The 26478-nt window shown below is 52.6% G+C and overlaps 1 protein-coding gene and 1 pseudogene across 1 annotated transcript; one reads left to right on the forward strand and one right to left on the reverse strand.

Annotated features, from left to right (window-relative positions):
• Positions 1-693: 693 nt before the first annotated feature.
• On the reverse strand, positions 694-25483 carry CRYBG2 (crystallin beta-gamma domain containing 2). Its single transcript, XM_030805417.1, has 19 exons — positions 22688-25483; positions 22109-22156; positions 21910-22022; positions 21617-21746; positions 17841-17980; positions 16912-17038; positions 16574-16609; positions 16091-16227; positions 15806-15932; positions 15395-15534; positions 15160-15286; positions 14893-14925; positions 14650-14762; positions 10365-10494; positions 7603-7742; positions 7078-7201; positions 2999-3157; positions 998-1157; positions 694-891 (listed from the first exon to the last, which is right to left on the reverse strand). The coding sequence occupies exons 1-19, from the start codon at positions 25481-25483 to the stop codon at positions 803-805; spliced, it is 4869 nt and encodes a 1622-aa protein (XP_030661277.1). The 3' UTR covers positions 694-802.
• On the forward strand, positions 5539-5891 carry LOC105738055 (annotated as a pseudogene).
• Positions 25484-26478: the final 995 nt, after the last annotated feature.

Here is a 26478-nt window from a genome sequence, read left to right on the forward strand (position 1 = left end):
GTCCCGCCCTCTTTGAGCTGGGTTAGAGACCCAGACGCCCTGTCCTGGCTTCCCTAAGACCAGAGTTGGGGTGAGTGCAACAGAGCCCTGGGGGCACAGCCCTTCAGGGTGTGGCTCATACTCATCTCCCGTGCCTGGCCCACTGCACCCCTATCACACTAACCTCCACGTTTTCACCCTGGACTTGTATGCATCCCTAGAATATTCTTTCTCTGCCTCCTGGAGCCTGGCTAACTCCTTCCCACCCTAACTTCTCAGCTGCAGGTCCCTGATGTGTGCAGAGGGACATCTCAGCCTGCCCTGCACCCCTTGCGGGGATGATGCTCTTGCTGTGTGAGTCCCTCTACTTCTTTCCTCCCTTCTCATGGATGCATCACCCTACCTGTCAGGATCCTCTGTGGGACTGTGAGTTCCCTAAGGACAGGGACCGAAAGGTTCAGTTTGTGTCTGTGCCCGCACAGCCTAGGGCCCCGCCCGGCTCAGAGCCCGCTCTCACAACACATCATTTGGGTGGCTGCGCGAGACTACACTCCCCAGTTAGTCTGGTCCCAGGGCGCCCTCTGATGGCAGAAGGAGGCCTAACATCTGAACCCCAAAGCTGGAGCCTGGAGGGAAGAAGCCACCCCGAGCGTCAGGGAAGAAGGCAGGTGAACAAATCCCCACACCACCCCGAAATATCAAGGTGCACAGAGACAAGGGTACCTGGCAGCATATTAGAAAATAGCTTATGTTACAACAAAAATCCTATAAAAACATTCATCCCAGCAAAAGCCTCCAGGGCTGGAGGGTGAGGGGAAAAGGTTCAAAGCACATGGATGGTCCAGATCTGGGATGCCCTGTCCTCATCCGGCTCCCATAGCACCACGTGGTCCCGGTCGTAGCCCCGGCCTCCTGGGGGTGGGATGGGGATCAAAAGATAGGGAGATAGTCAGAGAGAGCTGGGACTCCATGGCTCTCAGCCCCTCAGGAGCCCTCTTCCCCACACATCCCATCTTACCCTTCACATCCAGGATCTGGCCTTCGAACATCTGGCTGCAGATGTGGCCCGATTCACTGATGCTCCACGTCTGGCGTGGCAGGCGGCTCTCGGCCCACAGCACCACCTTGGAGCCTGGGCTAGGGGGTCCAATCACCTGCAGGCTCATGGTGGGGGCCATCTGAGGCCCCAGGAGGTCATCAGGCATCGTTCCTCCCCACAGGGACTCTACCATACCCAAGAAACCCTTGACCCATCTGCTCCGAATCCTGGCTCTAAGGGACTGTGGCCCTGGGCAAGTCTCTTCATCCTCCTCAGCTTCAGTTTCCTTGGGGATGGGAATCCCCAAATGCTGGCTTTTGTGAGGGTTCAGTGTGAGAAAACATGAAGGGGCTGGAAAAATATTAACTCCTCCAGGAATCCTTCCATGACTGGCTTCCAAAGCATAGGCTTTAGCATCAGACAAATCTCTACACATCGACCAGCTGTGTGACTTTCAGCAAATTACCTAACCTCTCTACGCTCTGGTTTCCTCACCTGTAAAATGGGGAGTATAAAAAGACCTGCCCCACGGTACTCTAGACTAAAGACTATAGGTGGCATTTGTGTGAAGAACTCAATGCAGAGCCTGGCATGTGGTCAGCCGTCTCTCTCATTCTAAGTAAAAGACAAAACCTCTCAATGGCCTACAAAGACCTACAGTCCCCATAACCTTTCTGGCCTCATCTCCTGCTACCTCCCCCTCACTCAACTCACTCTAGCCGCCTTGCTAGCCCAGAAAAATCCCAGGCATGTTCCTTCCTCATGGCTTTTGCACTGGCTGTTCCCTCTGCCTGGAACACTCTTCCCTCAGATATCTGCATGGCTGCCTCCCTCAAATGTCATCTTCTTAGGAAAGGCTCCCATACCATACCTGATACTTCCTATTCTCCCTTTTTTGTTGTTGTTGTTGTTGTTGTTTGTTTTTGAGACAGAGTCTCCCTCTGTTGCCCAGGCTGGTGTGCAGTGGTGTGATCATAGCTTACCACAGCCTCAATCTCCTGGGCTCACGTAATCCTCCCACCTCAGCCTCCCGAGTAGCTGGGACTACAGGTGCATGCCACCACATCCGGCTAGTTTTTTTATTTTTTGTGGAGATGGCGTCTCATTATGCTGCCCAGGCTGGTCTTGAACTCCTGAGCTCAAGAGATCCTCCTGACTCACTCAGCCTCTCAAAGTGCTGTGATTACAGGCGTGAGCCACTGCGCCTGGCCTATTCCCCTTTCATGATTTATCTTCCTCTATTGAACTTTCATCCTCTAAGACACTCAGACATTCTGCCCATTTAAGTTATTTCTGTCTATCTCTCCCCACTAGGATATAAGCTTCAGGAGGGCAGGTATCAATTCTGTCTATAACTGCTGTATCCCCAGCATCTAGAACAGAGCCTGGCACATAGTAGGTGCTCAAGAAATGTGTGTGGAGTAAATCTACCTTTCTTCTTATTTTTATATTTGTTTTTTCTTTGAGACCAGATCTTGTGCTGTCACCAAGGCTGGAGTGCAGTGGTGCAATCCTGGCTCACTGCAGCCTCTAACTCCTGGGCTCAAGTCTCCCACCTCAGCCTCTTGAGTACCTGGGACTACAGGCATGCACCACCACACCCAGTTAATTTTTTGTTTGGCCTCAAACTCCTGTCCTCAAGCAATCCTCCCGCCTTGGCCTTCCAAAGTGCTGGGATTACAAGCGTGAGCCACCGCGCCTGGCCAAATCTACCATTATTAATAGGGCTCAAGTTCTGTCATGGGCATCAGAGCTGGGAGGTCCCTTAGAAGCACCCAGTTCATTGCTCTTGTTTTTACAGACTGAGGCCCAGAGAAGAGCATGACTTGCCCAGGGGTACACAGTCTGCACTCTCCCCCTCCCCAGGGTCGCGGCTTCTGTGTGCCTCCCTCTGTGTTCCTGATTGGGCTGGGTCTCCCCAGAGTGGACCTGCAAATGCCTAGGGCCAGGCTGTCCCTGTGCCAGCCCCTGTGTCAGTACCTGGTTCTTCAGCAGCCCATCCTCGTAGTACCAGATGCAGCTACCTCCAGCTCGGGGGTCGGAGACCACCACACGGCCTGCCTTCATGTCCTCCACGTGGTCCGGCACTGCCAGGAATCCCCCCAGTGCTGCATTCCAGAGGCGGAAATAAACCCGGCGCTGGTGGCAGAAAGAGGCCAAGAGTCAGGGGTGCCAGGGAGGGATGACCTGGGCCCCCAGTACCCTCAACTCTGGACTCTCCAGTATCAGGCTCCCAAGCCCTCCGTCCTGTTCCCAAACTTTCCTTGACTCTATTTCTAAGTCACCACTTCTTTACACACAAATACGGAGAGCACATGTACCACACACACACACACACACACACACACACACACACACACACACAGAGTTCCATGGTCATAGAGATACCCACAGATGTGTGCAGAGGGAGAGGGACAAACTGACAGATATACCTCTGGTCCACATGGTGGCACAGAAGTTCACAGAAGACTCAAACACATGGATACATGCAGCCATCCAACTCACATGTTCTAACCATAGATCCATGCAGTCTACTCCATACGAGGCCATTCTGCTTGCTAAAAGCGTGGATGCGTGTGGGCATACAGATGTGCACACACACTTACAGAAAGAAACGCACACACACCTGTGTTGAAGAGGGTTCCTGACGGGGTGGACACTGGACTGTCAGACATCAGACATGGCTCTGCCATAAATCAGCTGGCGCTCTTAGACGGTAGCAAAAGTAATAATAGTAATAACAATAATCACAGCTAACGTGTGTTGAGAGCTGCCTCACTCAAGCACTGTTCTAAGGGTTTTACCTACATCATCTTCAATCCTCAAAACAGACCCATGACACGTGTTATCCTCATTTTAAAGATGAAGAAACGAAGGTCTAAGGAGGTACAGTACTTGCCCAAGATTGCAGAGCAAATCTGTGTCCACTTCTCTGGGCCTTTATTTCCCCATCTGTAAAATGTGAGGGGTGGAGATAATCTCCAAGATTTCTCCCAGCAATGATGTTATGAGTCTTGAATACAAGAACTACACAAATATCCTTATACAAAGATACACACATTGTCAATGGTGTCACAAGTCCAAGCATGTGCAGTCATAAATGCACTCCCGGCCGGGCGCGGAGGCTCACACCTGTAATAGCAGCATTTTGGGAGGCCGAGGCGGGTGGATCACCTGAGGTCAGGAGTTCGAGGTCAGCCTGGCCAACATGGCAAAACCCGTCTCTACCAAAAATACAAAAAAATTAGCCAGGCGTGGTGGCACACACCTGTAATCCCAGCTACTCGGGAGGCTGAGGCAGGAGAATCACTTGAACCCAGGAGATGAAGGTTGCAGTGAGCCAAGATCACACCACTGCACTCCAGCCTGGGTGACAGAGTAGGACCCCATCTCAAAAATAAATAAATTAATAAAAATAAAAAAATGAATGCACTCCCACAGATACACACACACACACACACACACACACGTCATCACCAGAGCACACAGATGCATGGACACAAATAACCTGATGAGCACAGAAATACCCTCAGATGGGAACATGCATGCACACACACATACACACAGAGCCCATGGCCTTACCATTTATCTGCACATGTGCATTAATGATACTGATGTTCAGACATGCAGGCGCGGACACACAGAAACACACATGCAGGCAGTGCTTCCCCAAGTGAGGTATGCTTACTACCAGTGGGTGGCCCATGAGATCACTTTCAGTCCTATGTGGCTAAACTTTTTTTTTTTTTTTGAGACAGGGTCTCGCTCTGTCACCCAGGCTGGAGTGCCAGTGCCATCATGGCTCACTGCAGCCTCAAACTCCTGGGCTCAGGTGATCCTCCCGAGTAGCTGGGACTATAGCACAAGCCATCACACCTAGCTCATTTCTTTTGTATTTTTTATAGAGACGGGGTCTCGCCATGTTGCCCAGGCTGGTCTCGAACTCCTGGGCTCAAGCAACCCTCCCTCCTCGGCCTCCCAAAGTGATAAAATTACAGGCGTGAGCCACCACACCCAGCCTATAAACTCATTTTTGAAAAATTAATGGTAATATATTTATTACATTTATTAAGAAAAAAATCAGGCCGGGCATGGTGGCTCACGCCTGTAAACCCAGCACTTTGGGAGGCTGAGACGGGCAGATCATGAAGTCAGGAGATTGAGACCATCCTGGCTAACATGGTGAAATACCGTCTCTACTAAAAATACAAAAAAATTAGCCGGGTGTGGTGGCGGGTGCCTGTAGTCCGTTACTCAGGAGGCTGAGGCAGGAGAATGGCGTGAACCCGGGAGGCGGAGCTTGCAGTGAGCCAAGATCGTGCCACTGCACTCCAGCCTGGGCGACAGAACGAGACTCTGTCTCAAAAAAAAAAAAAAGAAAAGAAAAGAAAAGAAAATCATATATACACATCAAACTCATGACTTTATGGATATTATTCCTTAAGACAAGGATAAAGTAAAAAAAAAATGTGATTTTTTTCTTTTTCCTCTTCTGGGGATATTGTCTAGAGGCACTCAGAATGTTCCAGCATTTGACATATTGTCATAGGCTTTCCTACGGTACAGCCTCTAACAAAACTAGGCTGTCCTGAGCCCCTGGTAATAGAATTGTTGACCTTCATACAAACAAAGTTGGGAAAGAACCAAAATCTGCATGTGGCGTGTGCCCAGGCAGGCTTCAAGGGGTTCATGCTGTGAGGTCTAAAGTTCTTATGAGATTGTCCGAAACAAAAAACATGTCAGGAGGGCCTACGGTGGTTCCAGGTATGCTAAATGTGTTTGTGACGGGATCAAGCCGGCTTTCCTTATGCAGCAGCTGAAAATCATTATGAAAGTGTTGAAGGTATAAGCACAGACTCAGAAAGCTAAATAAAAACTGGGCTGGGGCTGGGCACAGTGGTTCATGCCTGTAATCCCAACACTTTGGGAGGCCAAGGTGGGCAGATCACGTGAGGACAAGAGTTCAAGACCAACCTGGCCGACATGATGAAACCCCATCTCTACTAAAAATACAAAAATTAGCTGGGCGCAGTGGCTCATGCCTGTAATCCCAGCACTCTGGGAGGCCAAAGTGGGCAGATCACAAGGTCAGGCATTCGAGACCAACCTGGCCAACACAGTGAAAACCCGTCTCTACTAAAAATACAAAAAATTAGCCAGTTGAGGTGGCGGGCACCTGTAATCCCAGCTACTTGGGAGTCTGAGGCAGGAGAATTGCTTGAACCCAGGGGGCAGAGGTTGCAGTGAGCCAAGATCACGCCATTGCACTTCAGCCCAGGTGACAGTGCGAGATTCCGTCTCAAAAAACAAAAAAACAAAAAAAAACCCCCAAAAATTAGCCAGATGTGGTGGCACATACTTGTAATCCCAACTACGTCAGAGGATGAGGTAGGAGAATCACTTGAACCTGGGAGGCAGAGGTTGCAGTGAGCCGAGATCGTGCCATTGCACTCCAACCTGGGCAACAAGAGCATAACTCCATCTCAAAAAAAAAAAAAAAAAAAAAAAAAAGGGCTGGGCATGGTGGCTTACGTCTGTAATCCCAGCACTTTGGGAGGCCGAGGCAGGTAGATCACTTGAGGTCAGGAGTTCGGGACCAGCCTGGTCAACATGGTGAAACCCTGCCTCTACTAAAAATACAAAAATTAGCTGGGTGTGGTGGCACGTGCCTATGGTCCCAGTTACTTGGGAGACTGAGGCACAAGAAGCACTTAAATCCAGGAGGTGGAGGTTGCAGTGAGCCGGGATGTTGCCACTGCACAGAGCAAGACTCTGTCTCAAAAAAGAAAAAAAAAAAAAAAGAAAAAGAAAAAAAAAGCTTCTTTGAGAAATAAAAATTAATTAAAAGACTTTTAAAAAGAGAGTTAATCTAGAGAAAAATATTAAGTAGACAATAGCTCAAGAGGAATGATGATATGCCAAAAGTTGTGACAAAAGTACACAAATGCTGTGTTTGGGAAACACACAGTTAGACACTCATCCAGAAAGGCCTGCCCAGACACGCTCAGCTCCAGCCACGCTCAGCTCCAGCCACGCTCAGCTCCAGCCACGCTACCCACCTGCTTGATGGGGTAGAGGGAGCCCACCCTCTGGGTGCCGCTGTAGGTCAGCCAGTTGGTGATCTCGCAGCTTCCCACCAGCCACTGGCGGCCCCGGAAGTCACTGTGTTCACACAGCACCCAACTGGGCCCAGCAGGTGTCAGGGACACAGAGAAGAGCACAGACACACAGACAGACAGACAGGTGGAGGAGGAGACACAGATGCCAAAACGTTCTCCACCTCCTCTTCTCCCATGCAGGGATTCCTCTGCCTGGAATAGGGTTCCCAGGGCAGAGAGGGAGACTGGGAAGTAGATTTGGGGTTTTCAGGGTAAAGTAGGATCCTGAGAAGCCCACCAAGCTGGGGTCTAAGCTCTGAGAGCCAGTGACCCTTCTCAGTCTGCACTTCTCCCTCCTTCCTGGCTAGGAGGGGAGTGGGGGAAAAGTGGGGAGGGGAAAGAGGCCAGAGACCCCCAGGATCTCCGTCTTGCCATGACTCATCCCCACCAGCAGCCCCCGCACCCGTGCCTCCCCTCAGCACTCACATGCCCCCCTTGATCCGCACGGACAGCACATGGTTGTTGAAGCCCTCGGCTTGCAGGCTCCGCACCTCCCCGCTGAGCTCGATCTCCTTCCCCTCGAAGCACTCGAGTCCATACAGGAAAATCGAAGGCTCTGAAAAGTGCTGGGGCCCAGGAGACAGAGAAGGGTGAGGCTCTGAGAGCCCAAGTCCCAGACGCAGCCCCACAATCCCAGACACCCCGACTTCCAGATCTGTATGTCAGGACTTCTTCCCTCCTGAGCTCAGTTCTGCAGGGCCACTGACTCTTGGACGCTGCCAGCCGAGTGCTCCCAATTCTCAGAGGCAGTAAGCGCTAGGCTGGGTCCCCAGTTCCCCCCTCAAACCTCCTTTCCCGTAAATAGCACTTCTCAGAACTAACCTGGCACTCTGAGCCAGGATGGAAACCTGGGGCTTATTCTAGGCTTTTTTTTTTTTTTTTTTTTTTGAGGCAGAGTCTCACTCTTGTTGCCCAGGCTGCAGTACAGTGGCGCGATATTGGCTCACTGCAACCTCTGCCTCCCGGGTTCAAACAATTCTTCTGCCTCAGCCTCCTGAGTAGCTGGGATTACAGGCACGCACCACCACGGCCGGCTAATTTTTGTACTTTTAGTGGAGACGGGGTTTTGCCATGTTAGTCTGGCTGGTCTCAAACTCCTGACCTCAGGTGATCTGCCCTCCTTGGCCTGCCAAAGTGCTGGGATTACAGGAGTGAGCCACAATGCCCAGCCTAGATTTTTTTTTCTTTTTTTTGAGATAGGGTCTCACTCTGTTGCCCAGGTTGGAGTGCAGTGGCGCAATCACGGCTCACTGTAGCCTCGACTTCCTGGGCTAAAGCGATCCTCCCACCTCAGCCTCCTGAGTAGCTGGGACTACAGGCACATGCTACCATGCCCAGCTAACTTTTTGTAGAGACAGGGTCTCACCATGTTGCCCAGGCAGGTTTCAATCTCCTAGGCTCAAGTGATCTTCCTGCCTTAGCCTCCTGAAGTGCTAGAATTTATTTACTTAATTTTTTTGAGACGGAGTCTCACTCTATCACCCAGGCTGGAGTGCAGTGGTGCAATCTCAGCTCACTGTAACCTCCACCTTTTAAGTTCAAGCAATTCTCCTGCTTCAGCCTCCCAAGTAGCTGGGATTACAGGCACGTGCCATCACGCCCGGCTAATTTTTGTAGAGACGGGGTTTCATCATGTTGGCCAGGCTGGTCTCAAACTCCTGACCTCATGATCTGCCCGCCTTGGCTTCCCAAAGTGCTGGAACTACAGGCATGAGCCAACACGCCTGGCCCAAAGTGCTAGAATTATAGGTACAAGCCACTACACCTGGCCTCATTCTAGATTTCTCCTTTTCATCTTCACGATAACAATAACAACAATAATAATACTGATAATAATAGCAGCTCACATTCATCAGGGTTTACTACAGGCCATGTCATGCTAAGCGATTTACCTGATCTCATTATAACTCTTCAACAACCCTATAAGGTAGACGCTATTATTATCCCCCACTTAATAGGGAGGAAACAGGCTGGAGAGGGTAAATTGCTTGCTCAGGGCCCTAAAGCTGGGCTTCAGAACCAGGTTTATTTGTCTTCAGAGCCCAACGTGTCATTGCAAGGGACTTGGACCCCAGAACCAGCTGTCTGGGGGAGAGCCTGGCTTTGCCTGTTATCAACTATGTGACCTGGAGCCTGTGGCTTAGTTTCCACATCTGGAAAAGGGAGATAATAATGGTAACACACCTCTCAGCGTTGTGGAGAAGATTAAAAGGCTTTAGTATATGTGGCAAGCCGTTTTTTTTTTTTTTTTTTGAGATGGAGTCTTGTTCTGTCACCCAGGCTGGAGTACAGTGGTGCTATCTGGGCTCACTGCAAACTCTGCCTCCTGGGTTCAAGCGAATTTCCTGTCTCAGCCTCCCAAGTAGCTAGGATTACAGACATGCACCACCACACCTGGCTAATTTTTGTATTTTTAGTAGAGATGGGGTTTCACCATGTTGGTCAAGCTGGTCTCGAACTCCTCACCTCAGGTGATCCACCCACCTCGGCCTCTCAAAGTGCTGGGATTACAGGCATGAGCCACCGCGCCTGGCTGGTGGGAAGCCTTTTAAACACCACCTGGCACATACTATGCACTCAGTAAGCATCACCTGTTCTGACTGGGTACTGCCCCCACTGGCCACACAGTGAGTCACCAAGTCCTACAGATGCTAGCCCCTTATTGTGGCCCCGTCACTTCCATCCATCTCTTCCTAGGTGGAGGACATCACAATTCATTCTGGGTCACTGTAGCAGCAACCCCACTGCCTTGCCCCTTCTCATTGGTCTGCGGCAGGCACGGCCATCTTTCTAGCTGGTCCTGTCACTCTTCCCTGTGTGGAACATCACCTTGGCAGCACTGGCCCCTGCCCCACCCAGTCGTGAGTGTTAGTCCCACCATCCCCGCACCACTTCTGTATCTGGATGCACCGCTCTGCATATAATCTTTATGTCACTGGGACCATGGGTTCCTTACAGGCAGAGCTGTGTCTGATTTCTTTCCATGTCCCCAGGTCCTCTCTCAGTGGGTGCTCAATGAAGAGCTGGCAAACTAAACTGGCTTTACAGCCCCAGAGTCAAGGGGACCTGGGGCGGTTCTGAAAACACTGGCATCAACCCCTGCACCAGCACACAGGTTCTGTGTCCAGAACTCCCACAGCAGCAACTTCTGCTTCCGGGATTGCCTGGAACCAGACATGGAAACTCACCAGGGATACCTTCTGGAGAGAGCCCAGGACTGTGGAGGCTAGGCAGCCCATGGCCGTGAGAGTGGGGAACTCGCCCTCAGAGAGAATGTGCTGGTCACCCTCGAAGTTCTTCTCATCAAACAGGATCCAGCTAGGGAAAGGGAAGAAATGGAGGGTATCTGAGCCTACCTGTCCTTGGCCTGCCCAGGTTCCCCTGAGATACAGAAGAGGGAATGCAGATTGATCATGATCCCCTGTCCCAGGGGAGATGGGATGAACAGGCACTACAGCAGCAGGGAATGAGGTCAGACCTAAGAAAAGACTGAATGAAATCATAGTGCCCCTATGGAGGGGAATTTGGCAATATTAGGCAAAACTCCATGAGTAATTACTCAGCAATCTCATACCTAGGAATCCATCCCAAGGACACCCTTTGAAAACATGAAATAACACATGCAGGGGGCTATTCATTACGGCACTTCTGCAATAGAAAAGAGGGGAAGCAGCCCAGATGTCCATCAATAGGGGATTGGCTGAATAAATTAAGAAAAAGTGGAGTATAATGCAGCAGTTAAGTGGAATGAAAAAGAGCTCTTAAGGGGATATAAAGTGATCTCCAAACAGATGAAAAAAGCAGGTGCATAACAGTGTTTATAGCAAACTTCCTTTAAAAAACTAAGATATAATTCACATGCCATAAAATTCACACTTTTTGTTGTTGTTGTTGTTGTTGTTGAGACAGAGTTTCCCTATTGTTGCCCAGGTTGGAGTGCAATGGCGCGATCTCAGCTCACCATAACCTCCGTCTCCTGGGTTCAAGCAATTCTCCTGCATCAGCCTCCCAAGTAGCTAGGACTACAGGCATGCGCCACCACGCCCAGCTAATTTTGTATTTTTAGTAGAGATGGGGTTTCACCATGTTGGCCAGGCTGGTCTCGAGCTCCTGACCTCAAGTGATCCACCCACCTTGGCCTCCCAGAGTGCTGGGATTACAGGCATGAGCCACCGCACCTGGCCAAAATTCACACTTTTAAAGTGTACAATTTAGTGGTTTTTTTATTATATTAACCCGGTTATAGTATGCTCCCTTTTGTGTAAGAAAATGGAGAAGGAAAACAAAATATAAATATTTGGTTTCTGTAGTTATATGGAAATTTATGAGTGTATATTTGCTTGTATCTTAACAACAACAACAAAAAGCCAGTGGATGAATATGCCAAACACCAAAAAAAAAAAAAAAAAAAGATTTCTAACAGGGGGAGAGAGAGAAAAAATTGGCAGGGACAGAGATGAAAGCTATTGGCTTTGGAACTGTTATAGGCTGAATGTCTGTGTCCTCCCAAAATCATATGCTAAAGCCATAACCCTCAATGTAATGTCATTCAGAGGTGGGGCCTTTAGGAGGTAATTCAGTTTAAAGGGGGTCATAAGGGTGAGACCCCATGATGGGATTAGTGTCCTTAAAAGAAGAGGAAGAGGCCGGGTGCGGTGGCTCACGCCTGTAATCCCAACACTTTGGGAGGCCGAGGTGGGCAGATCACCTGAGGTCGGGAGTTCGAGGCCAGCCTGACCAACATGAAGAAACCCCATCTCTACTAAAAATACAAAAATTAGCCGGGTGGGGTGGTGCATGCCTATAATCCCAGGTACTCGAGAGGCTGAGGCAGGAGAGTTGCTTGAACCCGGGAGGCAGAGGTTTCAGTGAGCTGAGATTGTGCCATTGCATTCCAGCCTAGGCAACAAGAGTGAAACTCCACCTCAAAAAAAAAAAAGAAGAGGAAGAGATGGGAGCTCACACTCTGTCTCTTCACTACATGAGAACACAGCAAGAATATGGCCTTCTGCAAGCCAGGAAGAAAGGCCCACTGGGGAAGTGAAGTGGCCAGCACCTTGATCTTGAATTTCCTAGTCTCCAGAACTGTGACAGAATAAATTTCTCTTATTAAACCACACAGACTATGGTATTTTGTGATAGCAGCCTGAGCTAAGGCAGGAACCATGTAAATATTTCATGTAATAATTATTATTTTAGAGATAAGATCTCACTCTGTTGCCCAGGCTGGAGTGCAGTGGTGTGATCATAGCTTACTGCAGCCTCCAACTCCTGGGCTCAAACAGTCCTCCCATCTCAGCCTCCTGAGTAGGTAGTACTATAGGTGCATGACACCACACCCACCTAATTAAAAATTTTTTTGTTGAGACAAGGTCTCCTTATGTTGCCCAGGTGGTTCTTGAACTCCTGGACTCCTGCCTCAGCCTCCCAAAATGCTGGGATTACAGGCATGAGCCACCATGCCCAACTTCATGGTAATTATTCATAGGAAAACAGAATTAGGGCCAGGTGCAGTGGCTCATACCTGTAATCCCAACACTTTGGGAGACCAAGAAGGGAGGATTGCTTGAGCCCAGAAGTTTGAAACCAACCTAAGAAACAAAGTGAGACCCCCATCTCTACAAAAAAAGTTAAAAAATTAGCCGGGCGCGGTGGCGTGCACCTATGGTCCCAGCTTCTCAGGAGGCTGAAGTAGGAGGATCCCTTGAGCCCAGGAGGTCAAGGCTATAGTGGGCTGTGTTCACACCACTGCACTCCAGCCTGAATGAGAAAGTGAGACCCTGTCTCAAACAAAAACAAAAACAAATCCAGAAATAGATAAAAATGAAAAATATTCCTTAAAACGGAAAATAAATTAATTTAATGAACCTAATTGTATATTAGGTTGGTGACATAACCACACACACAAAAGTATTATTTCAAATGTGTTTAAGACACAGTAATTTGAACGAATACATAACAAATAGGGTATAGGTGAATATCTTGAGGACAAAAAGAACCACAAGAGGCCAGCTACGGTGGCTCATGCCTGTAATCCCAGCACTTTGGGAGGCCGAGGGGGGCAGATCGCGAGGTCAAGAGTTTGAGACCAGCCTGACCAACATCATGAAACCCCATCTCTACTAAAAAAACAAAAATTAGCTGGGCATGCTGATGCACACCTGTAATCCCAGCTACTCGGGAGGCTGAAGCAGGAGAATTGCTTGAACCCAGGAGGTGGAGGTTGCAGTGAGCCGAGACAGCGCCACTGCACTCCAGTCTGGGTGACAGAGCGAGACTCCATCTCAAAAAACAAACAAACAAACAAACAAACAAACACACACACACACACACAAAAAACAGGAAACTCCCAACAGCATTCAGTGGTTTTCACTATTAGTTGTAATACGGGCATTATAACTTTGAAACACCTAGCATGCAGATTTTGGTCTCTACCATTTGCCACTAAAAGGAACTAGGGTTCCTTGGCAAATAGCCAATTCTAGATTTGGAACAAAAAGGAAAAATGTACAAAATGATCCTGGAGTATCTTATTATATCAAGAAAGTTATCAAAACTACTGGGGTCGCAGAGCGCGGTGGCTCACGCCTGTAATTCCAGCACTTTGGGAGGCCGAGGTGGGCGGATCACCTCAGGTCGGGAATTCAAGACCAGCCTGACCCACATGGAGAAACCCCATCTCTACTAAAAATACAAAATTAGCCGGGCTTGGTGGCCCATGCCTATAATCCCAGCTACTTGGGAAGGCTGAGGCAGGAGAATCGCTTGAACCTGGGAGGCGGAGGTTGCAGTGAGCTGAGATCGCGCCACTGCACTCCAGCCTGGGCAACAGAGCAAAACTCTGTCTCAAAACAAAACAAAACCATACAAAAAAAACTACTGGGGTCGGCCGGGCACGGTGGCTCATGCCTGTAATCCCAGCACTTTGGAAGGCCGAGGTGGCGGATAGCTTGAGCCCAGGAGTTTGAGATCAGCCTGGCCAACATGAGGAAACCTGGCCCAAGGACCTTATTTGGATGCTGAGAAAAACAAGTTAATTTCACAAAGGCATTTTTGAGACAATGGGAGAAATCTGAACACGGACTGGGTATTGGGTAATATGAACAAATTGTTAGTAATTTTATTAGATGTGATAATGACTTGTGGCTACGTGGGGAAAATGTTCTTTCATATTAGAGACACACGTTGAAGTGTGTACCCATGAAATTTTACGTTGGGTCAGGGATTTAAAATACTCCACTGAAAATTTAAAAGAGCACACGGACAGAGGAAACAAGATTTATCTTTATATTATACAATCTACAGTTTTACATTTTCCATTAAAACCTTATTTTATTTTGTTTGTTTTAAAATTGCGCAAGACAGAACAGCTCATCCCAAGGTAGCCAAAGGAAGGAAATCAGTTGAAAGACTCCTCCTGCATCCCCGCCTCTGCCCCAGCGCCCCCGGCCCTCCACCCCTCCACGTCCTCACCTGCCGCCGTGGACCCGGCAAGACTGAGGTCGGAAAGAGGCGGGCAGAGCGGCCTGGTCATCTTCGAAAGTGAAGTGGTCGCCCAGAAAGTCGGGGAGGGAGAAAAGCTGAATCTGGAGGCAGAGAGGGGAGATGAGGGGAAGGAGGGCGATGGAGTGGGGCCAAGAACAGCGGGCAGGGGAGAGGTTTGAAATGAGGGGACAGACGTGAGCCCAGCGGCTCCCTGCGGAGTCCCCGCCTTACCTTTGAGACAAAGTGCAGATCGTGCTCCCCGACCTGAAGGGAGGGACCGAATCGAGAATTAGGGAGGGTGCCGGCCCCTAGCCTCGGCTCCTCTAGGTTTCAGTACTGCCCACCCCGCGGCCGCGCCCTCGGCCCCGCCCCCTTCCAAGGCCCCGCCCCAAGCGCCCAGGCGGGTCCTCCAGCCCGCTACCTCTGCGTGGGGGCGGGGCGCACCCGACCTCCAGGCCCCGCCCCCGGGAGGCCCCGCCCCCCGCGGCCGGAACCCACCTGTAGGACCGGCTGCAGCGAGGCGAGGGCGCTGTTGCCAGCGCCCCAGTCCTCGCAGTTACGGTACACGCCCTTCTCCAGCACGTACTGTTCCCCGGAGAAGCCCACCTCCTGGTAGGCCACCCACCTACAAGAAGGGCGGGGCGCGGGTCAGCTGGGACGGAGCCTGCACCTCTCCTGGAACCGCCCCCGGCTCGCCCGGGCCCGCCCCGCTCCCGGAGCCCAGGTCACTTACACGCCGCTGAGCACGTGGATCGCCTGTGTGCTGGGGCCGTGTTGCACCAGCTCCACATCCGGCAATGCCTTGCTCACCTCCACGCCGTGCCCCTCGAAGTCCATGGCCTCAAATAGCACGACAGCTGGGTCCCCGAAGTCCTGGGTCCCCAGGGACAGTCAGGTCTCTCCCGCCCACAAACCGAAACCCCTGGGAGTGCCCAGACCCCAGGGTCATAGCCCACCCGGGGAATTAGGGGTGAGGCTGTCAGTACGGCCTGGAGAAGAGCAGCGGGGAAGAGAGGCTAGACCTCTGGGAACACTTCCAGGGAGAACACGGAGAGGGGGTACAAATTCTTCCCTCCACAAACTGTACTGGGGGAGGTCTGGCTGTGGCCAGAGGCAGAGGGATGGGCCAATTGCCTTTGCTTACCGTCCGGATGACCCGGAGGGAGGTCAGTAACTCGTCATAGCCTCCCCAGTGTGACCAGTCTGGGTATTCCCCCTCCTCCAGCAGATACTGGTGGCCCCGGAAGCCCTCCTTCTCGTAGCCCACCCAGCTGGGAAAAGCAGGAGGATGAACAGGCAGGTTCAGTCATAGGAGGCCCATGGATGAATGAGACAGCTGTCCCCACCCCTACACAGCCCAGGTCACTCCCCACTCCCAAGGGTAAAGGCCAGAGGTGATGAAATAGAAGGAAGGGTCCTGAGTTCTCACCAGCCCCCGAGAACTCTCAGGGACCCCACAGAGGCCAGGTGGGGGCTCTGGCTGTCCTCTGGCTGCTGAAGGTTGTAGATGTCTCGGCTCACTTCCCAGCTGCGGCCCTGAAAGCCTGGGGCCTCATACACCACAGCCTGGGGGAAAGAGTTTGTCAGGATAGCGGGGAGTCATCTGGACCCAAACACACCCAGCCAGCTCAGGAATGGCTCTGCCCAGCATCAAGCCAATGTGGCACCCCCCAGCCCTCCCACCTCCTTGCTGAACTCTATCCCCTTACCCAGTTCCTATCTCTACTCTGACCTCTGACCTTCTTACACATCAAAAGCCAGTTCCCAGTGAGCCCATCAGGTCCCATCGCCCCAGACCCAGCTTCTGGCCCCCAGTGCCCTCCTCTCTGGATTTCCTGTCCAGACCACGATAACCAAACACCTGCACCCCACCACCAAAGGCCCTCTTTGGCTCTTAAGCCCAGACTCTTACCCTGGGCTCCCCTGGCTTCTCCACACTTGGGCAGCCCTGCAGAGGAGACAGAGCTGAGACACCAGCTCAGAGATGGGAAAGACAGATGGGGCTGGGGATCTAGGATTTTCCTGATCCTGAGAACCCCAACCCCATGTCTTCCCTCTTCCCCCACCTCTTAGGTTAATCCTCCCTCTCCTCCCACTCCTATTCCCAATAGAAGCTCCCAGGAAGCAGTCTCCAAGGGGTGCTGTTTTACACTTCATCCCCCATCCCTTCCCACAGACTGCAGGACCAGCTACTTGGGACCAGGGGCAGAGCCTAGACCTCCTGGCCTGTGGGTGTGCCCTGTTCTTTACCAATCTCATGGGCTTCAGGGAGCCCACGCTGGGGTCCGACGTGCCCCAGGCCTCCGAGGTGGGGTACTCTCCAGGTTCCAGGATGTAGGGAGTGTCTTCAAATAATGGTTTGGGGTACAGTAGCCACCTGGGGGAAGGCAGAGAGGCTGCTGCATCCCAGACTTCAAGGGACACAGATTGGCGGGTGGGAGGGAAGGTATAGAGGGGAAACGGAGGTTTTCTGGGGAGGTTCCCCTCAGTCCCGTATAATCTCTTGCGATAGCCATATTGGTCTCCCTTCCTCTGGCTTTGCCTTCTCTAATTTCACACAGCAGCTGGAGCACTTTTCTCTAGCATGTGTGGAAAACTGCTTCAACAGCCCCAGCAGTTCCCTGTTAGCCTCACAATAAAGCCCGGCTATGCAAAGAGGCTCTGCAATCTGGCCTCTTCCTTCTCCCTGGGCCTCAGTTCTTCCCACTTGTTGCTTACACCGGCTACACTGAAAATTTGAAGCTTAGCTCTCTCCTCTCTGGGCCTTTGCATGTGCTATTCCCTCTGTCAGATATATTCTTTTCCTCATTCATTCAATTGACAAATATTTAGAAGCATCTGCTCTGTGCCAGACCCTGCTACAGGCATCAGGGATACAGTAGTGAACATACAAAATCTCTGCCCTCATGGAGCTTAGATTCTTGGCCAACTCATCACAGCATGGTGTCTCCTCCTCCAGGAAGGTTTCTCTGACTTCCACACTCTGCCTCGCATGGTATGGTGTTTTTCTGTGCTTCCTCACCCCAAAAATCTGAATTGCTATTGTCTGCTTACTTGCCTGTCCTCGCCAGTAGACTGAGCACTCCTGAAGACAGGAACTGTGTTCTGTCACCTGTGTGTCCCCAGCACCCAGCACAGTGAATGTCAAATGAAGGGATTCTAGAATAGACCAGACTCACAGTCCTGCAGAGACGGTGGCAGATGCCACCTGCAGGGGCTTCTCCAGACCCTGGGAATTCTTCAAGGCCTTTGTTAGCTTCACTTGCTCCCCCTTGAGGCCCTCCTGAGAGAAGAGGCTGATTTCTGGAGTGCTGTAGTCCTGTGGAAGGAGGGGGAAAATTAAATATATATAAACAGCCAGGCATGTTGGCTCATGCCTGTAATCCCAGCACTTTGGGAGGCCAAGGCAGGCAGATCACCTGAGGTCAGCAGTTTGAGACCAGCTGACCAACATGGAAAAACCCGGTCTCTACTAAAAATACAAAATTAGCTGGGCATGCCTGTAATCCCAGCTACTCAGGAGCCTGAGGCAGGAGAATCGCTTGAACCTGGGAGGCAGAGGTTGCGGTGAGCCGAGATCACGCCATTGCACTCCAGCCTGGGCAATAAGAGTGAAACTCCATCTCAAAAAAAAAAAAAAGAAAAGACATATAAACAGCCCCCCTTGGACAACACCCCGCTTCCCCAAGTCCATTTAGCCAAGGCTCCAAATAGCTTCTGAGAAAACCTTTGTAGCCATTCCCCCAGAGACCAGGAAACTGACTAGGGTGGTCTTTGCAAGGTCAGCCAGCCAAGCCTGAGACCAAAGCCCGTGCTGGTCCCTGGCTGAATCTTTGGGACCTGGGACAGAAGTTCCCGGGAGAACCTGCAAAGTGCCAGGCCCATAGCCTTGCCTCTGGGTAGCCTGACTTCCAGCCTGGTGGAAGGACAGGCAAGATGGACAGCCACTTCCTGAGTTCCAACTTTGACTCCTCCTGTAGGTACGATTCCTGCCTCTGTCCAGACTGTCTTTGCCTGCACATCATCCCAGGAAGCAGCAGATCCTCTTTGTATTCTGAGTGTTTCTTCCCCACCAGGACCATTTTCATTCACTCACTCATTCATCAAATATGTACGAAGCATCTACTGCATGCAAGGCACTGTGCTAAGGTCATGTCCTACCCTATCTCATTTAGTCCTCCCAGTGGGCATTATTCATCCAGTCACAGGTAAGGAAAGTGAGGCTCGGAGAAGTTAAGCAACCTGCCCAAGGTCACACAGCTTGTAAGTAGCAAAGCAGCATAGTTTTTGTTCACTGTTGCAACCCAGCACCTCCCATGTGCTTGGCATACAACAGGCGCCCAATCAATGCTGAATGAATCAAAGGAATCCAGAAACATCTGACTTCAAAGCCTTTGCTTTTCTCTTGTGGTTGTTAACTCCCACATGTAGATGAATTTATTGTCAGAAGTTCACAATTAATTGTCCACAAACATTTGCATGTTTCTGGAGAGGCTTTGTTTTTTTGTTTTGTTTTTTGTTTTTTGTTTTTTGAGATGGAGTTTCGCTCTTGTTGCCCAGGCTGGATTGCAGTGGCGTGATCTTGGCTCACCGAAACCTCTGCCTCCCGAGTTCAAGCCATTCTCCTGCCTCAGCCTCCCAAGTAGCTGGGATTACAGGCACCCGCCACCATGCCCAGCTAATTTTTTGTATTTTTTTTAGTTGAGACAGGGTTTCATCAGGTTGGCCAGGCTGGTCTTGAATTCCTGACCTCAGGTGATCCACCTGCCTTAGCCTCCCAAAGTGTTGGGATTACAGGCATGAGCCACCGCGCCCAGCCTCTGGAGAGGCTTTGAAAACTATCCCCTCCTCCTGGGCCACTGTCCTAGTTAAGCCTAATGAGCTCTCATCATCTCCTAGCAGGAAGATTGCAACAGCTCTGGACTCAGTTATTCATTCTTTCGTTAGAAACAAAAATCAGGAGGCCGGGCGCGGTGGCTCACGCTTGTAATCCCAGCACTTTGGGAGGCCGAGGCGGGCGGATCACGAGGTCAGGAGATCGAGACCACGGTGAAACCCCGTCTCTACTAAAAATACAAAAAAATTAGCCGGGTGTGGTGGCGGGTGCCTGTAGTCCCAGCTACTCGGAGAGGCTGAGGCAGGAGAATGGCGTGAACCCAGGAGGGGGAGCTTGCAGTGAGCCGAGATTGCGCCATTGCACTCCAGCCTGGGCGACAGAGCGAGACTCCGTCTCAAAAAAAAAAGAAACAAAAATCAGGCCAGGGCAGGGGCTCACGCCTGTAATCCCAGCACTTTGAGAGGCCGAGATGGGCAGATCACGAGGTCAGGAGATCAAGATCATCCTGGCTAACACGGTGAAACCCCCTCTCTGCTAAAAATACAAAAAAAAAATTAGCCGGGTGTGGTGGTGGGCGCTACTCAGGAGGCTGACGCAGGAGAATCGCGTGAACCTGGGAGGCAGAGCCTGCAGTGAGCCGAGATTGTGCCACCGCACTCCAGCCTGGGCGACAGAGCGAGACTCAAGTCTCAAAAAAAAAAAAGAAAGAAACAAAAATCAAAAAATCAAACAAACCAAAAGAACCAAAATGCCTGATAGACACTGCTTTTAGAGCCATTGCTCTTCCTTCTGGTGTCAAGCTTAATTTCAGTAGTTTATTACTGTGCTGTGAAAACAATGTTGTTGTTTTTACTTTACAAACATGAAATTATAATTTTTTTTTACTCTTTTTGCCCAGGCTGGAGTGCAATGGCATGATCTCAGCTCACTGCAACCTCCGCCTCCCGAGTTCAAGCGATTTTCCAGCCTCAGCCTCCCGAGGAGCTGGGATTATAGGCGCCCACCACCAAACCTGGCTAATTTTTTTATTTTTAGTAGAGACAGAGTTTCACCATATCGGCCAGGCTGGTCTTGAACTCCTGACCTCAGGTGATCCCCCAACTTGGCCTCCCAAAGTGCTGGGATTATAGGCGTGAGCCACTGCGCCGGGCCTTTGAAATTATGTTAACTTTTCAAACCACACAGCCCTTCCTAAAAAATCAGAGGTGCCCCTGGCTGGAAATCACAGCCCTTCTTGGTCTGCCTGCCTCCAGGATCCCTCTTTTTTCCACCTGGCAGCCAGTGGGATGTTTATAAATCCCTAGTCTGGCTATATGACATCCCTGCTCCAAACCCAATCCTCATAGCCTAGCTTGCCTGTAAGTCCTGCAGGGCAAAGAGGAGATCTCCCCCAACTGCCCATTGCCTGGCACCGATGCCTGGCACATATTAGACATGAGTGAGCATCTGTGAGCAAATGAATGAGCAAACATGCCTGGCACCTCGGATCTGACTGGGGGCCTGCACACTGGCCCCTGGGGGGCAGGTAACCCCCACATCCACTCCCACCTTGTCTCTGCTGCTCTCTCCCCTTCCTGCCTGAGCATCCATTCAAACTTTCCCAGACTGCTTTCCCAAGCTGAGCTTGGCCTCTGCCTGGGCCCTGACTCCTCAAGCCAGGCTGCCCATTCGCCAGAATCTCTTTCTTCCCCAGTCAGCTCCACGGTCAGGAATCTACAGACCAGTCCATATTAAGCCCCTCTGCCCACTACCCCATAAGATCTCTGCCAGGAATTTCTTTTGAAACAGAGTCTCACTCTGTTGCCCAGATTGGAGTGCAGTGGTGCAATCCAGGCTCACTGCAACCTCTGCCTCCCGAGTTCAAGTAATTCTCCTGCCTCAGCCTCCTGAGAAGCTGGGATTACAGGCGCATGCCACCACACTCGGCTAATTTTTGTATTTTTAGTAGAGACGGGGTTTCACCATGTTGGCCAGGCTGGTCTCCAACTCCTGTCCTCAGCTGATCCACCTGCCTTGGCTTCCCAAACTGCTGGCATTACAGGCGTGAGCCACTGCTTCCGGCCTCGGGGATTTCAACTTTAGGCACTCGAGGCCGTCTCCCACCTCCAACTCACTCACCCAGACAACCCTCCTTAGGGAGCCGATGCCTTGGGGACTCCACTTTGTCCCTGGGGTTCTGAGTTCCATGTCTCCTTCAGGCAGGACCAGCTTCTGACCCCGGAACTCTGGCTGTTCGTACAGCACCCAGCTGTGGGCACAGAGATTCTAGGGTCACAGATGAGGAGGAGGATGTGCCCAAGGCTGCCGGGTAGCTGACGGGGTTTCTCCCAGGCTGGCCTGATCGCTCCTCACTCCCCTCTGCACCCCCCCAGGTTCACAGCCAGGTGCCCTGCTGGGCACTCCCCACTCACCAGCCTCGAACTACCCTTATGGAGGCTACAGGGGCCCAGCCTGAGGCATCAACGATGTCTCCCCAGACCTCCCTGCCACTGCCTTGGCAGCCAGACTCCGAGAAGAAGATCACCTGAGAAGGCACAGAAGGGGTCCTCAGGCCCTGACCCCAGGCCCCTGCCTCCTGCTGCCCCCACCCACTTGCCCCCACAAGCCTACCTTTCCAGGCCTGGTGTTTGGCTTGCCCTGGGTCTTTAAGGCTGGGCTCTGAAACGGAGGCAGGTAAGTCCTGTGGGGTCACCTCTTTTCTGCCTCCCCACAACCTGCCATTCCAAGGATCCCACATCCTCCCTATAGACCTCCACCCCCAAGGAGCTGGCGCATACAGGATGCTCACACTTGTTCCCAACCCCCAGGGGCCTCATCACCCTGGCCCAGGAGCTCAGTGCTCATCACCCGCCTTCCTCAGCTCCCAGGATGTTGGAGCCCCCACACCCTTCGGAATCCACAGTACAAACCTCCCACAGTACAAACCTCTCACAGTACAAACCTCCCACAGTACAAACCTCTCACAGTACAAACCTCCCACAGTACAAAAATCCCACAGTACAAACCTCTCACAGTAGGGATAGGGAGATTGAGGCCCAGAGAGATGTGGCTTACACAGGTCAACTGAACCAGACTTCAGACAGAAGCCTCTGGCCCCAGACTCTGACTGGCACCACTCTCTTCACAGCACCCAAGCCTTGACCCAGGTGAGACCAGGCACCTCCCTTGCCCACCCAAGGCCTCACTTACCCACCCCTCCAGGGACAGGGCACAGGCAAGCTTCTCCTTCGGGGATGGTCTTTCACTGCAAAGCAGGGGCAACTGTCCTGGCACCTTCCTGAGCCCCGGTGCCCCATGGGGCAGCAGAGCAGATAGTTTTGTGCCCAGAGGTTCTGGGGTGGAGGTCTCCTTGGTGGCAGGCACCAGACTGCCGAAAAGAAGGCTGCCTCCGAGACGGGAAATGGGCCTGCTGCCTCCCTGCAATTCCAACCCCAGGTCTGAGTGGGGGCCCTTGGTTCCTGCTACATGCTTCTTCATCATCTCCAGAGGAGAGCAGGAGACCTGGGTGGGTCTGGCAGGGTGGAGGTCCCTGGAGGGGCTGGGCCCAGCTTTCTCCTGCCTGCGCTGAAGCTTCTCATCGTCACTCAGATAGGGGTTCTCTGGTTCCTCCTCCTCCTCCTCTTTCTCTTCCAGTGAAGGCACCTCCTGGGGGCCGGGGCCCAGCACCCATGGCCCCGGCTGGTCCTCCTCAATGGCAGGCAGTGTGGCGTACATGGACAGGTAGGAGGAGCGAGGGGCTCGTGGCAGCCGGTGAGTGAGGAGGATCTCAGGGGGCTCCATGCTCCTCAGAGTATCCAGGAATATCTCCAGGTCAGCGGCCAGGGCCACCTCATCCTCCTCCCTCGATGTCTCTGGGCATGTCTTGCCCTCGGTGAGATCAGAGACAAGCTGGGACTCCGTGCTGGCCTCTGCTCCTGTTGGCACTGGGGCAGGGGTGCCTCCTGGGCTGGGGGACACCCTGTCCACTGAGGAAGATGGGGCAGGGACAGCAGCAGGGTCCTGCACAACGTCTTTCTGGGTGAGATATGAGATAGGGCTCTCTTCAGAGTCCTGGACCCCCTTATCCTGTTTGGGGAGTGAGGTGGCAGGAGCAGTTGGGCCTTGAACAGTCTCTTCCTTGGTGAGGGGTGGGGCAAGGCTGCCTGCAATACCCTGGACAGCCTCTTTCTGGATGCTAGGGCTGCCTTCTGGGCCCTGGACAACCTCAGTTGACTTGGGGGACAAGGCAGCAGGAGCACTGGACCCCTGCACCACCTCCTGGGTGGGAGATGAGGCAGCAGGAGCACCGGACCCCTGCACCACCTCCTGGGTGGGAGATGAGGCAGCAGGAGCACTGGGGCCCTTCACGACCTCTTTTGGGGTGGTGGACAAGTCAGCAGGAGCACCAGACCCCTGCACCACCTCCTTCTGGGTGGGGGATGAGGCAGCAGGAGCACCAGACCCCTGCACCACCTCCTTCCAAGTGGGAAATGAGGCATCAGGAGCACTGGGGCCCTTCACAGCCTCTTTCCTGGTGGGGGACAAGGCAGCAGGAGCTCTGGACCCCTGCACCACCTCCTTCTGGGTGGGGGATGAGGCAGCAGGAGCACCGGAGCCCCGCACCACCTCCCTCTGGGTAAAGAGGAGGACAGGGACATTTTCAGAGTTCTGAACAAACTTATTCCTTGGGGACGATGGAGCAGAAAGACCTCCTGGGCTGGGGACATCCTTCCTTCTTGTAGAGGATGGAGCAGGAGGTTGTCCAGGGACTGTCACATGCTCGCTCCTCACCATGGGCAGGACGGTGGCAGCAGGGGGGTCCACGAGCCCTTCCCTTTTTATGGGGGGCAGAACAAGGGGAGTGAGCTGGGCCCTGGGGTGAGTGGGCACCACAGGCTGCTTTGCAGGGTGAGTTAGGCCCGGAGAGGGGACGTGGGTCTGGAGTCTGGGAGAGGAGGGGACTGATGCTTGACCCTGAGAAGTCTGGAGAGGGAGCTCAGTGGAACTGGGGGCTCCCAGCACCTGCCGGAGCTCACAGACCCTGGCATCCGGGGCTCTGCCCTGGTCTCTGTCTGGACAGGCTGCAGGGGCACCCTGATTCTTAAGCAGGTGAGCACTGCCTGGGATGCCTGTAGAGGCCAGGGCAGAGCTGTCTTTAAGCTCTGCTGTCCCGGTCTCAGGCAGCTGCCTCAAGGCTGCCCCCACTGTGCTGCCCAGACCTGCGTTCCTCGGCCCGCCAGCCGTGGGCCTGGGCAGGTGGCTGGCAGGGGTGCTGTGCCCAGCAGGCACGAGGTTACTTAGCACTTTCACAGCCTGGCTGCGGCTGGGCGAGCCTGGTGGGGAGCCCACCACCACTGGCTGCACCACTCGGGCGACCTGACGGCCCCGTGGCAGGGCCTCGCCTGAGGACACTGGCTTCACGGTCACAGAGCTGCTCACCCGCCGGTCCACGTGACCTCCCACCACCGTGGTGGTCCGCACAGTGCGTGTCACTTGGTATTCCTCGAGGCTCCGGGAGCTGCCACTGGTGAGACCTACACCTGGGTGGGGACTTGGCTCTCGGGGCCCAGGCAGGGGAACCAAAAGCTCAGTCCTGGCCACAGCTCCCTCACGTGGGGGCCCAGTCCTGGGACCCTGGTGGCTGCCATCACTCTGGTCCACAGCCTCCTTCAGCCTCCCCTCAGGCCTTTTCTCCTTGGGAGGTGGTGTGTACTTCTTGGAAAAGATGGGTCCATGGCTCTGGAAGTTCTTGGAGCCAGCTGTATCCCGAGGGCCCTGGCGATTCACAGTCTCTTCTTCCTGTGTTGCAAAGCCGTTGACTTCCTCTTGACGGCTGAACTCAAACATCTCCTTCTGGGGGACTTCCATCTGGGCCCCTGACACCAGGGACACCTTGTGAAAACCATGTTTGATCTCTTCCTGGGCAGGGGGCCGCTGCCGCCATGTCAATGTGGCACTTACCACTCGGGCCTTGGCCCGGGCCATAGGCCCACCCGCCTCCTCCATGTGGGGCCCTGGCAACCTGTCTGGAGGTGTCTTTGTCCCACTGTGGTCCAGCTCCCTGCAGAGGAATAAGAGAGATGAGGGTCAGAGGGTGGTGAGAGTGGCTTCCCAAAGGACAGAATAACCACCCCTAGCCCGGTCAGGCCGGGAACCTCAGGCAAATCGCTTGGCCTTTTGGGTCATTGCTCTCTCATCTGTGAAATGGGCATGGTAGTCTCAGCTCTGATTTGGTTGATCAGAGCCCCTCATCCATCCCTCTCCCTGACTTTCAGGTGATCTCCTAGGTCAGGGTCCTTCAAAGGTGAAGCTGAGGTCTGAGCCCAGAAGGAGAGAAAAGAAAGAAGGCAGAAGGGAAGATGCAGCTGACCCACAGGTCTATGGGGGGGCTGGGACTCTGCCCACAGAGCCCTAGGTCTAGTCCCCCAGGAGCTGAAAACTAGAAAGCCGAAAACTGGGCAAGCGTTGTTCTAACTCTGTACAGTAAAGATGGGCTTTGGCCTCAAGCAGAGCTGGGTTCCTTAGTTGCTCACTAGCTGGCCATTTCTCCCCTTCAAGCATCAGGGTCCTCAGCCACAAAACTGGAGTCTTGCCAGAGTCCAGAAAGAGAAACAATGAAACCTCCCCCTGGGTTTTTGTTGTTTTTTTTTTTTGAGACAGGATCTCGCTGTGTTACCCAGGCTGGAGTGCAGTGGCATGATCATAGCTCACCACAGCCTCGAACTCCTGGGCTCAAGTGATCCTCCTGCCTCAGCCTCCCAAGTAGCTGGGACTACAGGCACATGCCACCACACCCAGCTAGTTTTTATTTATTTATTTATTTATTTTTATTTTTATTTATTTATTTATTTTTGAGACGGAGTCTCGCTCTGTCGCCAGGCTGGAATGCAGTGGCGCGATCTCGGCTCACTGCAAGCTCCACATCCCCGGTTCATGCCATTCTCCTGCCTCAGCCTCCCCAAGTAGCTGGGACTACAGGCACCCGCCACCATGCCTGGCTA

Source organism: Nomascus leucogenys, chromosome 24 (genome assembly GCF_006542625.1).
Source record: "Nomascus leucogenys isolate Asia chromosome 24, Asia_NLE_v1, whole genome shotgun sequence".
Classification (NCBI taxonomy): Eukaryota; Metazoa; Chordata; class Mammalia; order Primates; family Hylobatidae; genus Nomascus; species Nomascus leucogenys.